This window comes from Diuraphis noxia, unplaced genomic scaffold (genome assembly GCF_037042655.1).
Source record: "Diuraphis noxia isolate RWA-SAM2 unplaced genomic scaffold, SU_Dnox_SAM2 contig0004, whole genome shotgun sequence".
In the NCBI taxonomy this organism is placed as follows: Eukaryota; Metazoa; Arthropoda; class Insecta; order Hemiptera; family Aphididae; genus Diuraphis; species Diuraphis noxia.
The window spans coordinates 16,749,683-16,767,211 of NW_028301714.1; the positions used below are offsets into that span (position 1 = coordinate 16,749,683).

The window sequence follows — 17,529 nt, forward strand, 5'->3', positions numbered from 1 at the left end:
GCCATGAGATGTCCGTGTGTGAATTTGGTATGGCCGATTCTTAAGCGATTAAGAATTACCTCATTTTTCCTATTTAGGTCGGTGTATTTTGGCCAGAGTTCGACAGAGTGTTTAATTTCTCTAAGTTTGTTTTCCGTGGTGTTGTGCCATTTTGTGTTCCACCATTCAACGCAGTATTTATTTATATTCCTCTTTATGTCAACAAGTGAGGAAAAGGGGATTAATTCACTGTTTGGACTCATAATTGCATTTCTAGCTGCTTCATCTGCCTTTTCATTTCCCTTTATGTCGCAATGACCAGGGATCCATACGAATTGAATATCTTTGCTTGATTTTGAAAGAAGGTTGCTAATTAGTATAGCCAATGGCTCTGAAAGTATTATTGATTGCAGATTAGCTAAGGCACTAAGTGAGTCGGAACATATATCAATTTTGGTATCTTGAATCTGTAGAGCTAATTGGACTCCTTTATATAAGGCCAGATATTCTGCTGTATAAATGCTGTTGTACATGTTAAGTTTGAACTGCTTGGTTTCGTTGAGGTGGACTATTGCAAGTCCTATTCCCATTTCAGTTTTAGAAGCATCGGTGTAGATCTGAGTACTGGTACTGGAACTATGTATAAGTTCGTTGAATAAATTATTGTAGATAATATTTGAGGTTTCTTTTTTCGAGTGAACTGTTAGGCTTGTATCAACACGATAATTTGGTTGTTTCCAAGTAGGTATCAGGCAGTTTTCACGTTGGCAAATTTCACTGGCTACGATATTAATTTCCATCATCTCTAGCTGAAGTCTTAGTCCTAATGGTTTTCTTAGTTTAGGATTGAGTTCGTATATTTTGGAAAAACGATTTTTATTTAAATATCGATTTATTATCTATTTATTATCTAATATGTATTTATTGATTCAACAAATACAGAATTAAGCATATACAGTAATACTAACCTAACCATATATGATACACATAATATAAATATTTGTTATATCGTTAAGATTAGTCTTGGTCATTGAGTTAAAACACATATTATTGTTAAACTAATACATTCGTAACTCTGCTCAGTATTCAATAAGGAATGGCGTGTCCTGTAGTAAAAAATAAGAAAAAATAATTGGTACAAGTGCAACAGATCAGTATGAAAATGTTACGTTTTTTCAAACATATATATGATAAAAAAAAGCATCCGTTCATCTTCACTTTAAAAGTTGATCATCTACTTGATTGTCTCAAAATAAAACGTAATATAAATATTACACCACATTGTATAGTGTAGTTTTATGCTAAGTGATGAAGAGTGGTATTCCTACCCTCTTAAACACTGCGGTGATGCGTCATGTTATTTCTCTATTTATATCGTTTTTCACCCCGTGCTGGTTGTAAACGGATATTCATATTCCCAAGAGGTTTCTATAGTATGCAAGTTTATCGTAAACAATAAATACGACCACAATTTTTTTAAATAAAATTTCCCAGATAATTATTTAGAAAATCTTTAATTAATAAATACATTTTTACGTTTTTATAGCATAGTGCTAGTATCCGAAATAATAATATGTATACTTATCAATAACGAGTACAATTTGTAGTATACTGTCAAAACTAATGTTATGTAAGCATCGTGTTTCCAAATACGTATATGTATGAATAATGGTTAGAAGGGGGCGGAGAATAAATCCCATACATATCAGATTTACGTACTACATTCTAGGAGCATATCATATATCACGTAAATAAATGTTGCAAATTATTTTGTCCATCTCCCCAGGAGAAAAAAAATTGAACCTCCGATCCTTCGCTGACATATTTATACTACGTACTTAAATGTATCGCGTGCTGAATAATATTATACAACGGGCGGATTTGGTCGTCTCTATAGTCTCCTCGAGTCGGTCGTCCTCCCGCTGACCGATACAGCTGTTTGCTGACCTTAAAAAGAGTGTACCTCCGACAGCGGATGGGACGCGGTCACGCGGATGACGTACGATGACTGTTGCAGTCTTTACTTCGGGAGTATAAGGCTGGGAAACATCGTTCACCTTATTCGCGCTGAAAAATAAAGGCTCATGCCTGCTATATTGATAAGGTCCCCAGGGATAAAGACCGCGGTGTCGTCGTCATAACTGGGTCGATGGCGGCGTTCTTCGTGTACATGATCGTGTACTACACACTCGTTCAGTGTTCGCGGGACATATATACCGTATGACGATTCAAAATAAGTACGTGACTCGAATTTTGTTCACCCCAAACAAATTGCCCTATTACGCGCTTAGTGCAACGGTATATAAGTGCGCGTGCAGTGTGCAAGTTGATGGTCGGGCGACACGACAACATATAATAAATATATAATAAATAAGTACACATATTATATTATATAATATGTATATACGTGTATTCTTCGCGTACTATACATATATAGCTCCACATGTCCGGCGGGATAAGTCTGATGCATATCTCCGTGACAAGCAGAAAATTGGAGAAACGTCACGGGCGATTTATGTCTTTTAATAAACGATCCGTTCGTTCCTCGCGCAGTGCATTATCATAATAATAATAACTCGCCGCGGTCGGACGATGCCGCATCATAAAACCGCGTAACGTGCGCATTGCATCAGTGGCGTAGCCAGGGGGGGGTTTTGGGTGTTATAACCCTCCCCCTCAGCCGTATTTATATCAAAAATATAATGTTTATAATATAGGAATACAATCATTTGGTCGTGGTAAAATGTATTCTGTTATTAAACCCCCCCCCCCCTAAAAAAAATCCTGGCTACGCCACTGCATTGCATACAATAATATTATTACAATCGTATAACATATTGTTACACAGTACACACGGGAGACAATAATAAAGTATTATGTAATATTGTGGTGGGTAAACTATAGTAGATCGAGGTAAAAATAAAAAAAATTTAAAATTTACATTGAATTCTTTTATAGACACTACCTATGCATATTATTTATAATTTTGATGAATTGTGTTGTAGGTATGGCAAAAAGAAAATTGACAGTCATATAATATAATTTAATATTTTTAATGTAATGGTGTGATTTATTTCAACTCATAAAGTGTTAATAATTATTACTTAAATTATCATATCTGATATTATGATAAAAACAAAATTTATTCAAGTATTACAAAATATATTTATTTTTATTTTTTAAATAATATTTTATTTTTATAAATTAATTTTTCTTAGGTAATAAACTGTCGCGTTTTATAATTAATGTTGCATTCAGCCAATTTATTTTATATTTACCAGCTTAATTCAGTCCTTTATAAATTTTAAACACATTTTTTTTTTTAAATAAATTATAGGTATACATATTATTGAAAAAATGTCAAGTATACTAGGAATATTATTAAGAGAAGTAATATATACAATGATTCTTTTAATTGTTAAAACATAAATTTTCTCAAAAAATATTGTCGTATCAGCAGAATATTGATGTAAAAATTGAAAAGAGTAGTACATAATATTATGGATCATCATTATCTATTATTTCACCCATATCTAAATATTTATAAATACTCGTTCAAAATCTGATTTTTATCAGGCAAACATTCTAATTTTTTCAAAAATGTAACTTTTTATTAATTATAAGTAATAACATTAAACATTAAACTATCAAAAACAATTTTCAAAATCGTGTAGGTACGTCAATATAATAGTTTATTTAAATGTATATCTAACGTGGAACAGTAAGTCTTTAGTTCATCTTCTATTGATGAAATATTCTGTTTTATTTATAATCATATTATTTTAGTCAGTAGGTTCTACTCCATAACAGTATTACAAACTTTACACTTAACTTTCCATCGATTTTATACACAAATAATCATCGTGTGTCATATAATATCAGTCGCAGACTGTACAAACCTACTCTAATATAATATATATATATATATATATTATATATATAATATTATGGAAAACGGTTACAAATCTAATTGGTTTTTTTGCTGACCTTGATGGGTTTTTGGACTGCTGCATTTACGCGTCCCGATTCCGAGAATTATCTGTTACAATAACAACCTGTACCACTATGAAAGCGAAATGATATTTCGCGACTCAGCATCATGATATTTCTACTTTCATTTTTTAACGAAAATTCTTTTCTTTTTCTCCGCTGACAGGTTCTCTTCGTACAATAAAGGACATATCCATCAGGGAGATGCTCCCGGACATCAAATACTACATGACGTACGAAGGATCGACCACTCATCCTGGCTGCTGGGAGACGACCGTGTGGATAGTGCTGAACAAACCCATTTACATAACCAGACGAGAGGCGAGTGTATAATATAGTATATAGCAACTATATATGTATATATTATTATGTGCGCGCGTGGTAATGGAAACGCGACGGTGGCTGTAGCGGTGGGACACGATTAATTGCGGTGACGATGTGAGGACGAGCAAACTCACATATTTTGTTACGTATCCTTTTTTTCGTCAAATCCCTTCCCCTCTTCTCTCTACTTAACTCTTGCTTCTATTATGTAACTCTGCTATGTCTCCCTGTAAATCTGGCTCTCTCTCTCTCGCTCTCTCCTTCACCCTCCTACCAGCACACGATGCTCTCCAAAACGACGTGTTCCGTTAAAACTGTCGCTTTTGAATTAATGAAAAGGATCTTCTCATGCAGTGTACGCACGACTTTCGCGTTGGTTTTTTTTATTTTCGTTTGTTTGTCATTCGAGGAAGCACGCTAGTTCAGTGTATCTGTTATGTATATATATATATATATATATATATATATATATTATCACGCACGAAACCCAAACTAACCCGACAGTTGTTTTCCATTGTTTCAGATGTACCACTTAAGGAAATTATCTCAAGGTTCAGTGGAACACCCGAAAGCTCCACTGGGAAACAACTCGAGGCCAACACAGGACCTACGCGAGCGAACTGTCAGGACGAATATTAATTTCGCGCAGAGAACCGAAGCCGATCCACAGGTAAGATTTAAACAAATTTACATACACACACAATATATACTACATCATGAAATTATATACATTACATATTAATGATACTAACTTAAGAATTGTCAGTAAGCCAATTGAAAGCATGTGCATTAATCATAATGTTAAGTAGTTTTTAACAAATAATAAAATCTATTTTTTTTTTTTTAAATAATATTTAATTTGTTATTGAAAAATGGCGACCCCAAATCCACCAATTTATTTATTTGAGAAATATCTATAGTTGTATAATTATTTCTAAAAAATGAAATCCCCCCCCCGTTAGTTTTTGACTTTGGTAGTCCGTAGAAAAATAAGAAACCACTGCAATAAATATTTTTGCTATTTTCTTACGCGCAGCTTAATTTTAAATTGTATTTATTATAATTTTTAAATCGAGATATATTGGTAATACACTAACGAATATGTAGAGATCTTTTAGGTATTTATGTCAGCCATTAGTTATCTCGTAAATCACATCATTGTGTTTCTATAGACATTATACTAAGTGTTGATACATCAAAATATGTATTTATAAATATTTTAGATTTCGATATAGTTTACAGTTTTTTAATAGCACAGTACATTTTTTAAGCTAAAAATGCGATATCTGCTTCAATAACACAGCATAATATAATAAATGACAACAGTTGAAAAAAAATAACAACAAAATGTTTTGTTTGAAAATAATAATTAATCGTTACTCGTACGATCCTTGGTGGCGCCGCAGACATCCACTTTGGTAATAATTCATTATTATATATCGCATAACTCGAACGCTTAACTATGAATCATTGGCGCCAAATAATAATCATAATAATTGTATTCGGTTGACACCGGCATACGACCTATCTAGTGCTCTCGAGCAGTTCATACGAACAAAGGCAGCGTAGACGACAATAATGATTCGTCTCGCATTTAATAATAACAATGATAATATGATAACGTGATTGTGATAGTCATCAGCGAGTAAACTATACTACACCTACTAGTACCTATATATACATATATATTATGCTCTCACTCATCGCCCACACAAGGTCTCACAATCACTCTTATACTTAGAATAATATATTATATTTTATAAATAATACACTATAGCTCGCCTACGACGACGTCGAGATTTTGAGGGATAGAGTACGAAAGCACATATAATAGTATAATATGATACGATATCGTGTACAAAACCGAATGCCATTAGCGTTGTGGGCTTGCACGAAATTCTCGTAGACACGTATAATACCGTGAGCATGCTGTATATAATATAATATTGTGTTTTTGTGATCGGATGTCTAAAAGCTTCAGCGGTGTCGTGTGTGGCTGGCGCGCGTCGTCGCATAGTCGGTTATCGTAAAGTTCCATTGAAATGCCGTTGCCGACGGTCTTAAATAATATTTATTTTCGTGCCACGTTACGCCGATATTACTGCTATATACATACCATATCATCATATTATGCTATAATATATGATGACACTGTGCGTATCGCCTGGCAATTCAAAAGCCATTTTCCACGCGTACAAACGTCATCGTCTTCGCAAAGCGTTGACATATTTAGACGAGTTTTGGTTAAATCCTACATACAGTATCTCTCAATAAATTTTTTTAGCCAACTAAACAACGCCAAAAGTGCAAAATATTTCAAACTCAGCGATAAGCCTACCCTCCGGTGTCTCAAGCGCGGACGTCCTCATGATGCCCTTTCTCAACACCAATAAGATTTACAAAAAAAAAAAAAAAAAATACACTTAGATTAACTAATATTATGATGTCATATTTTTTTATTTTTTTATTCATCTTTGTAATTTACTGTACATATTGTAATTAATTTACGCTTAACAACTTAATGATGTTAAAAATTCTTTATTACCTATATCAATAAGTTAGATGACCTTGTATGTCAGAAACACTTTAATTTAATAAAAACAAAAAAAAAAAGACGAGTTTCGCTAATATTCGCACAATACGCGTTGCCACCCGTTTCTTCAGTTTATTATTGTTAATATATATATAAATTAAAAAATTATTTATTTTTAACGTCATAACGTTGACCTGCCGCATCTGCACAGATGGTGAAAATATCAGATTCAAATTAAGTTTTATAAATTTTGATTTTTCTTTAGCGAGTATACTGCAAATAGTATGTAAAGTGATTGTGTTATAGTAAATATATAGAACAGTATTCAGCATCAAATATTGTTGGAAATAACTCGCTTAAATTATTTTTAACAATTTTTTAGAATAATAGTAATCTAGTACATTTTGTTAGGCACATATTACTGTTTGTAAAGACATTAAATGATACATAATATATCGTACACTAACCCACACTTAATATTTATATTGAGACAAACGAAGATATGCCGATTGTTCGAGTTGAAGATTAAATTAAAAAACTGATTATTTGTTGATAATTGTTATACGACTTAGTGGGTGATAACAAACATATATCAAAATAGTTATGTTAGAAAAATTTATTGTTAAAACTTAAAACGTCTATTGACTTAACTTTGAATAAACCTTTCTTATCCGTCATCACAAGAGCGTTGTCATATACCAGCAAATGTCATAACATTATATAAAAAATATAATACAGTTCTTCAACTAAGTTACCTTACCAAACAGATAGAGGTAGCATACTTTTGACGTTGTGAATAAACGTTTACTTATATTTATGATTTTTAAATTTCATTACAACTTCTGTATTAAATTTCCTGATTAAAATAATTTTATAAACCAAGAAAGAAGAACAGTTAGACGGTTAGAGGGTTGATTAAAGTAGCGTACCAGTTCAATGTACACAGCTTAAAAAATGAAGTATGTTAGTGTACGTCAAACATATATTAAACAAGATCTATATGTACCTATGTCTATATTCTCCTTCTTTATTTATTGCTTCATCAGTTTTATTTTATTTTTTTCTTAATATCCACCGTTAGCGTGTTTATTCCGATAATTGAGTTTTAATATACATGATTATAATCACCCACATATAAATAAAAACATGTCACGATTATAGTCAGTCGGCTGTTTGATTACGTGATTTGTATCTAAGTCCCATCCTTCCAATTTTTGCCACCCCATACGATTGTGAGGGTAAGTCGGTTTTTTAATATTTTGAAATAATTCATAATATTTAATAAAAAATATTCAGTGTACAGTGCACCTCCCATGTCCTACCGTCGACTGCTTGACGGCTTATTGCTCCCGCGCTCATAAACATTATAATATATGTAATCTAATAATAATATGTGAATACTGAATAATGTAGACCACGCCACGTCGTTCTATTATATTATATGCAATGTAAAAATGAACCGCGAAAGTTGTTAGGATATTTGATTTTTGCATATTTTTCATTATGTTGTTGTGGTGCCCTGAAGTTTAAATTTAATCACGGAGAATAATATTGTTATATCGCATTACATGAGCAAATACTTCCTTCTCTGCAAAGTTAATTTAAACGTCGCGTATTTTTAGAACGAATTTATATTTTATGCAGATAAATTAATTTCGTTACTAGTTACTATACACAATATTATATGATATTATATACTGCACAGTTATTATATTCGGGAACGGGAGCAAATTTAATATGCACCTATTATAATAGGTACCTATATAATATACAACATAATATTATTATTATACACGGGATAAAAATCAAAACTTGATAATATACTCTTTGATACTATACCTACTTACTCTTTCTCTAGAACAAAACTTTAATAAAATTTCTCTTTCTAACACATAATCAGATTAACGTTTTGCGAACAATATGGTTTATATTATTTATTATTTATCTCCGAAGCTGGAAACTTTGAAATTTTCCTAAATGTCTAGTCCCGTCGTTTATGCAAATCAATACCTGATCAAACACCGTATCGGCCCCTTTGTGATTTATTCACCTCCCATTCTTCTATCAGCTTTTTCGATAATATAGTTGTTTACCAATAAATAATGTGTTTTGTCTTTAAACATTTCAAGTATATCAAAATTGCCCCTATCACTGGAAACATAACTAATGGATAAAATTCGTTTTGAAGACAGACGAACTTTTTTAGTCATTTATATAGCCATTTGACAGTAGAATTTTAAATTATTAGTGTATGAATATAATATAATAATTAAAAATAAAATATAGATATGTGGCTTGGTGAGGCGTGGTCGGACGCTCAATCTGCGGAAACGCACTGAGAGTACGTACCGGCCGCAGTTGCTAGCTCCCAGATGGGTGACCACCCGGGATTTTCAGCAAGATATCTTGCCATTCATATACACAAACACGTGTTACAATTCTACCCACTTAAAAACCAACAAACAAATACACAAAAAAAAAAAATAACCCCTACTGTACCACCCCACACCCAATGGCTTATGTTGTACGTGATTACGTGTTCCAACTTTCCGTTTAAAGTAGTTTTACAAGATGTATATTTACTATACTATATATATATTATCTAGTACCTAAATTTTATAATTATAGAATATTATAAAAAATATTACTTCTAGAAAAACATGGAAACGTTGCTCTTAAATATTATTATTATTATTTGTACCATTGAGCTATTTAATTAATTATAAGACCTTATTTGTATCAGTGTTATCATAAATTTAATAGAAGTATACGTTTATATACCAGTCACATCAAAATAATATTCTTAATAGTCTCAAAAATAAAGGGTAATGAACATTATGTCTTTTATGGTTTTATAGAACCTTCTCTGTCTCTCAGTTTTGGTACCTATATATTTTCGTTAACATTTCGTGTTGTCTGGTAGCCCAAAATATATCTATGTAACTAGGTAAGTACTTTTAAGTCAAAACTTTATTAGACGTGAACATTACTTTTCAAAACGTGGTGTATTATAATATAATTCGTGTTCCTCGACTCGCACTTTAATATCTCGTTTTTTAATCTTAATTCCTCGTTTTCACTTAATGTTTCATTAAATTCGTATTTCGGTTACCTACCTGAAAAACAAATTATTTTAATCGCGTGTTTTTAATTAAATGCGTTCTCTAAAAATAAACGTATTTAATTTTTAAAACTTTGAATTGAATCTTTAGCTCATTAAATTTACCGACGTACCCACAAAGATAATTATCGTCTATTGTCCTATTGGGCAAGTTAAAAATTAGGCTGCACATAAATTATTTCTAATTGTATAATATTAAAAATGCACCATTACAACATAATATACTACGTATTATACGACGTGCTTATTATTGTGTCATTATTTGTTGTCTTATCGTTTCATCGTTTCCTTTATTATTTTCGTTTACATTCGTATCATATTTGAGATACAATAATAAAACTATTTTTGCGAGTGAAAATTTTTTAGAGAGTAAGTTTTTTTTTGTTTGTATTGTTATTCTAATTTGATAATAGAATAATTACAGATAAAAAATCAGACATTTTCTACATAAAATGTCCTAATTGGGTAAAACGGGTGTTATTTCAAGCCCTCAAGGATAAGTTGTATATTTCTATGATAAATAAAATAATTCACACTTTCAGTAAAAAAGCCAGTATTCGTAGATTTCAAAAAATTTTAACTAAAAAATAACATTTACCATACGAATAACTAACAAAAAATAAACATCTATTGGTTTGAAATGACATATTATTAAATATATGATTTTATAAACAACGTTTTTGTTTCGTTTAAAAGTTCATCTAGAAATTAGGGTGATCGTAGGTAATCGAACCTTAAAATCTAAATAAAACAACTTTAAGTATGTCGTTAAAACGTATATAAAACGAGCCATAACTATTTTTCCGAAACCTTTAGAAATATTCCGCCAACAAATAATGCTCCCTATACTGGTATTATTAGTATTCATTTCATGTTCCTGCTGTTGTTTTAACCTCTAACTGCCAAAAACGATCGATTGTAAAACAGTGGAATGCGTGCGTTAAACGCTCCAGTGATTAAACACGACCGTAAAGTTAATCGACCACGATAATAAATAATCAAAGCGTCAACAAGTGAACATTGAGACGATACATTATAATATTGTTTGAACAATGATGGGTTGTCCCATCAAATTTGCTTACCGAGTTCACTGTGGACTTAGTATTCCTGCAATGCCACGATCGTCAGAGTTTAAGCCAATAATGTGTCGGACGGTAGTCCAATAATGGGTAGTAAGACACTTTCCAGGTTACTTTATTACTCGCTATTACAATGTTTTAATATTATTCACTAACCTAAATAAGACAGTGTATAATAGTCATCATATACTCATATGCATATAAAAATAACAAATAAGCGTGATTTTTATCTTTCATGCGAAATTCGTTATCGTTCGACATGAAAAAGTATTGTCAACGACCCGTTATCACGATGGTGGCTTTATGCGAAAGCTAGAATTATTAATGAGTTATTCATACTAGATGTTCCTGCACGATGTTGTCCGTAGCAAATTAAATGTACTGGATTTATCCATATTCTCAAATTCTTTTAATTGTAAAATGCACAGATTTTTTACATAGTTATTTGGGACTTTTTGATGAAATATAAAATACAGTTCTAAAATTATATCTAATCATAATAACTATTTTAGTTTCAAACAAATGGTAAACATATAATGCACAAATAAACACATGTTTGTTTTTGTGGAAAAGTCACTCTTTAAAAAAGCGAAATTTAATAATTTGCTTCCAAGTGCATTTTCTTTGAGTATATTACCTGAGTTAAAAATTCCAGGATCATGAGTGCGATTAACTTGATTTCGGATTGTTTACAGGTACACCCACACACAGCTGGTAAAATTCGTGCAGATGTATAAATTCTCGACGGGGTGAATAGAAAAAAGTGTTAATTTGTGTTAAGTTCACGTGGTTCGATCCGGAATAAATTAAAAATCATTGTTTTTGTTTAAGTTTCTAGTCACGAACACTCACGACCCATTCATTGGTGCTAAACGAGTCGAAAACGCCCATAAAAATTTACTATCTAAAACTCTGGACCACCAGTGGTTAGTTTTTCTATGGTGCATATTCGGTAATAGCAGTGAGACGTCGAGTTAATTAATAGTTAACCACGCGCACATTGATTACATGATGATTCTATTAACCATAATTGACACACATTAAGTACGCTAATACTCGTTATCTGAAAGTAATTCATATATTATAGAAAGTATTATTTGTTTTGTATTTTTTTACATTATGTATTGAAGTAAATTTAACTTAAAAAGTTGAAAGTTGAAAATTTTGTTTTATATTGTCACAATGAATATGAACGTAAACGCATATTCTTAAAATCGTAAATTGTTTTTGAGTTAATTTTTATTATCTGTTACAATAGAAAATTTGGGATTGATATTTATTACAGATAAATAATAATAATAATAATAATATCCTACCAAATCTATTATAGCAGTTATTACACGTAAATATAGCTATTTACATATTTGCGCTCATTCATATTATATATATATAAATATATATATAATTACAATAAACGCATATGAAATAACAACTTTACTTATAAATCTCGCGTTGAGAGCGACCACTTTCTATTAGTTTATAAACAACGTGAAATCTTAAAGCACAACAAAAGTTTTCCCCGAGTAATATTCGAAAATTATATAGTCGAAAACAAAAGTTTTCGTGTACAGTTTTTTTTTCTACACTTCTTACCTATAACGCCATACGAGTATTATAATATAAATGTGTAACGGTGCATCATAATATACAATTCACTTCGTAAAAACTGTTTTTCGAGTGGAAAAAAACACGAGTTCTGCGGCAGTCACTGTGCTCCATAGTCCATAACTACAATATATACAGCACTGTTGATATATTATAATTATTAGTTGGGATTTGCTTTAGAACAAATGTGAAAAGTAAGCTTTTTATGGTTACTTCTATTAAGTCCAACTTTCAATCATATCTAGTCTCTTTATCGAGCCAAACGTGGTGTGTCATCAAATCATGGAATTTTTCGAGATAAAAATGAACACATTTTTGTGTTCATTGTTAACTTCTGTCAATAGACACTGTAAAGGATACAACGGACACAAATAATTTTGATAAAAAAAAATTGTTACCGAATTCAATCGCAATTGAACAGTCAGCATATGATAATAATTTCTGTCGGTGAACATTACATATTACGCATAGTTTTGATCAACTTATCTTGGACATGTAATGTTTGAAATTCTATACGAGATCGTTAGCAATTTTCATTGTCAACACTGTAGTATTCAGTTTCACTGTACTCCGATAGGTTTTCATATCGTTTTCAAATCATGTAGTCTGATACACACTCGTCATGAGCTGCAACCGATCGAACATTCGTTTTTTTTTCGATAAATATAAATAATAAGGATGTTTAAGAAAATAGTATGTGGTCAACATGTTTTTGCTAAATGATAAGATGACGTAATAAGCGATTAAACACGATCGACCACGCACAACTGAGTATTCGTATGGTTATCGTACCAGAACTAGAATTTTTAATCTCCTATTGGATACAGAAGGTACTTTTGGTAATTATGTTACATTTATACGAATAGAAAATGCGTTCTTGATCATTTAACTTTAAAACCACTCAATTAAATTAAATTATAGCAAAAATGTATTTTCCAAAACTAAATCCTAATTATGAATTGCATATGTTATATTATGTGATTCAATTATATTACTTGATATATTTTACTAGGTAATATTAACCATTATATGATTATTACCACTATGTTTTTTTTTAAATATTTTAATCACTGATAAAACAAAAGCCTAAATTTTAAATATTATTAACAAATTTAACTCAATAAGCTCAATGAACTTAATACAAAATATAATACACAGATTTATTCTTATTGATATTTAGATATTAACATCTTAAGTAATATTTTATGTAGATAAAGTCGTTAAAAATATAATATAAGTTACTTAAATTTTGGAGTGATTTGATGTAATACTGTTGATCAATATAAAATAAGAATGAAGAAAATAGATTGTTCATGTCTTAATCTATTCAAAGCTATCGTCAATAGTACACTTTTTTAATTTTAAATCATCAATTAAACACGAAATTTCTTTCAAGGATTAGGAAACAAAATTTTTGCTGTCAATGCCCATGCTACGATTTATGGTTTGGCCGATGATTCAGTCGCTGCGCGCGTTTAAACGAACCATACGCGTCGATTTAAATAATATAAAAACTTCCCACACGCAGTCACTCATAAACGTATATAATAATAATAATGTAGGTATACTATTATACCAAACGTGTTTTTTTTAATGTACCTACCTATACATTATCCTACGTTTTTCTTTCTGTGTGATTCTGTTATTCGACGGAGAGGAATACGCACACATAAAAAAGAATTCACGCACGCACGCTCACGAGCATTTGTGTATATATTATTTGAGTGTGTGTTTAAATGCGCGTATTGTATAATGGTGAACGGTTTTGGGCACTTGACATTATTAGAAAAAAATAACCATTAAACCGTCAAAAAGCTATTTAATATAGGTATAATACTGCTCGTTTTGTGGCTTAAAGTATTATACGTCCCATACGGCCATACTCCCAAAATTATCGATTATCATTAATAGTGACGATGTCTCTGAAAAATTTTTCATTATTTTCAACAAAGTTATCTACACAAGAAATATATAATAATAATTGGGTGTAATATTTCGAAAAAAATACATTTTTATAATGTATTGTTCATTGAATCAAAGCTATTCCATAAAAATGTTTTTCTAATAATTAAAATATAAAACAGTACTTTTTTTACTGAATTACACCAGGTAATTTTTTGATTATAACTTAGTGTATATATTATAGATTATTAGGAGTTGGCAAAAAGTAAAACATACCGTTTCACTAAATGAATCTCGATCACAACCTGAATTTATTCCATGATAAACCGTAAAAATATATAGGCCTATATCTAGGTACATTAATTATAATATCTACAGATATAAGATGCATTTTACACGAATACAATATAATAATAATAATAGTAAACAATATGCAAGTGGGGATGTAGTGGCCTGGTGGATTAAGGCATCGGTTGCGACGCGCACCGTCTCCGGTTCGAACCCCGGTCATGGGTGGCATCGCTTTCCGGGCAGTTCACGCTGTTTTAAAAGAGAGGCCTCCCACCCGGGTATGGCAGATACCTACGAGTGTCCATTTAAAAATTCTACCAAAAAAACATTCACGTGATCCCACCACCACCGTTAAAAAAACCTTCAGAACCGCCCCCACCTCAATGGACTATTTTGCCACGGGTTAACAAGAAAAAAAAAGTATGCTAATATATCATACAATACTTACATCAATGTTATCAACGAGTACAATTTGTTTTGATACTGTTCCGCGGAAGCTAAACTTCCGATGACGATGAATTCGTTTGAAGCGCGTATGAACTGATATTATAATGATTATTGTATAGGCTTTGTAACAATACAATATTTGGATCTGGCCAAAAGTATAAATTATTGTTTGAGTAGTTCTTGGAATAAAATCAGTTTCATCATCATAAAAAGCAATTCTAAAAATTAGTTTCAAGTCGATTTAAATTCATAAGATGCTGGCCAACTGCAGTGCCTGCGGGCTGTGATATTGCTTATCACATCTTTCGTTCCAACTTAAAATTAAATAGTAGCAGTTATAGGCTTGTTGATATTATAGAAAAGTCATACTCCACAAAAAAATGTGTAAATTATAATAAACGTAAGAGTGCGATTTGAATCCTCCAACTATTTGTTGTATACGCCATATTATATATAAACTCAAATTAAAATGAGTGTATCATGGATATGTGAATTCAAAGGTAATTTCTATGTAAAGTTACTGTATACATTTTTCCCGGTACACGGAGCGTAGGCCAACTCACCGTAGTTGCTGCTATATTGGTATAATACTACCATTGTAATATAAATGTTTTTTTAATGTTATTGTGGTGATCTTTACAGTTTATGTTTTTTAACAGAATTTTGCATTGTTTCAGGGTAAGACTTGCAAGCTGAACATGCACAAAAACATGTACTACAAAGGTGAGTGGACATAAATTCGTTTTGAACATAATATAATATACAAATATACGATGATGATATTATATTATTATTTTGTAAGACTACCGCGCAATGTCATAATATTATTATTATTATGAAAATCTATTAGTACGCTTTTGAGTTACAAACGGGTTTTTTTTTTATTCAACAATTTTCTTGTTCGTCAACCCTCGAGTGTCACTTGTCATAACGCGACGATATTAATATGTTACTTATATTATTACTGTTAGCTTCGTATGTTTTTTTTTTCTAACTGTGTAATTTTAATGTTTTATATTTTCGTCTCTCCGCAAACTCGTTTTACTTCTACGGTATTTTCCGTTCGCCCATCTACCACAACAGTAGGCTACAAACGAAACTAAGAAACATGATTTCTGCTCAAAGCTTGTCCTATCTTACGTTACAGTTCATCATGATAATGCACACATTATGCTACACGAACATCTTCGTAACGTTTTACTGTTTGATTAATTAAAATGAACACAACTAGAGATGAATTTTTTCGGCACCAACAACTCCAATATTTGTATTCAAACCGGGGGCTTTGGCTTGTGCTATTTTTGTATTGCTTTTTGATCGAGTTTCATTATTTTTGCCGCAACCTCAAATGATTCATATTAGTAACGAACTACATTAAATTTTTGGCTGTGTAGCTAGGAAAACAACTTTGCAAGTATACTATAGTATCAAGTACTTTTATAACTTAATAACGAAGAAGTGCCCAGATTCCATGAGAAAAAATATTAAATATTTAGAAATTAAAAAAAAATTTCCAAAATATCTAATTTTTTTGAAATAAATTGATAATAGTTTTAAGTAATTGATACTTGGCAATACTCATCCACTTGGTAGTTGTAGCTCATTAGGGGTCGTAACTCGTAGCACAAACGAAAGCCTTTGGTTCAAAATTCGAAGTTGTGGATGCCATGGATGTCATCAATCACCGAAAATAATTGTAATCGTATTCTCCGCTATAATATATTATATACTACAAAACAATAAAATTAGCGTATGAAATCGCACCTGTGATTTTCGGAGATGTAATTATTATTATTATTCACATAAATCTATACGTTGCTGCACTACCGCTAGTTTTGTTTTCTCATTTCCCGGAAGAAAATTTTACCATAATTCCTATGGGTTATTACCGTAATTGACGTAATTTCACGAAGAGCACTACGATTATAATTATTACGTATAAGCGCCGCCGTATTTACGTACCCAAAGCTGCACGCAGTTAAGTGTTATTATCGAACGTGTTTAATGACAATTTATTCGTGCGGATAGGCAACGAGGACCCATCGATATCGCTGGTTAAGTATGCCGTGGTTTTGTTCAATTATTTCCCCGGAATTACACCTTTGAAAAGCGACATTTATTGGGTTTACGGCTACATAACCGCGGTTGGCGACCGTTTTATGGGAATTACCCGTTTCCGCCAAAATTTGAAATGATCGGTTTCACCATCGCCTGTTTCCGCAAATTTAAAAAAAGGTCCGATTTCCATTTCCACCAAT

The 17,529-nt window shown here is 31.4% G+C and overlaps 1 protein-coding gene across 3 annotated transcripts in view; it reads left to right on the forward strand.

Moving 5' to 3' along the window:
- Window positions 1–17,529, forward strand: part of CARPA (Carbonic anhydrase-related protein A) — a 112,380-nt gene that overhangs the window by 87,885 nt on the left and 6,966 nt on the right. For all 3 annotated transcript variants that reach the window (XM_089226702.1, XM_089226703.1, XM_089226704.1), the window contains exons 8-10: window positions 4,136–4,290; window positions 4,817–4,963; window positions 15,949–15,994. In XM_089226702.1, coding sequence (XP_089082828.1) covers window positions 4,136–4,290; window positions 4,817–4,963; window positions 15,949–15,994 — 348 coding nt within the window. The remainder of the gene's footprint in view (window positions 1–4,135; window positions 4,291–4,816; window positions 4,964–15,948; window positions 15,995–17,529) is intronic.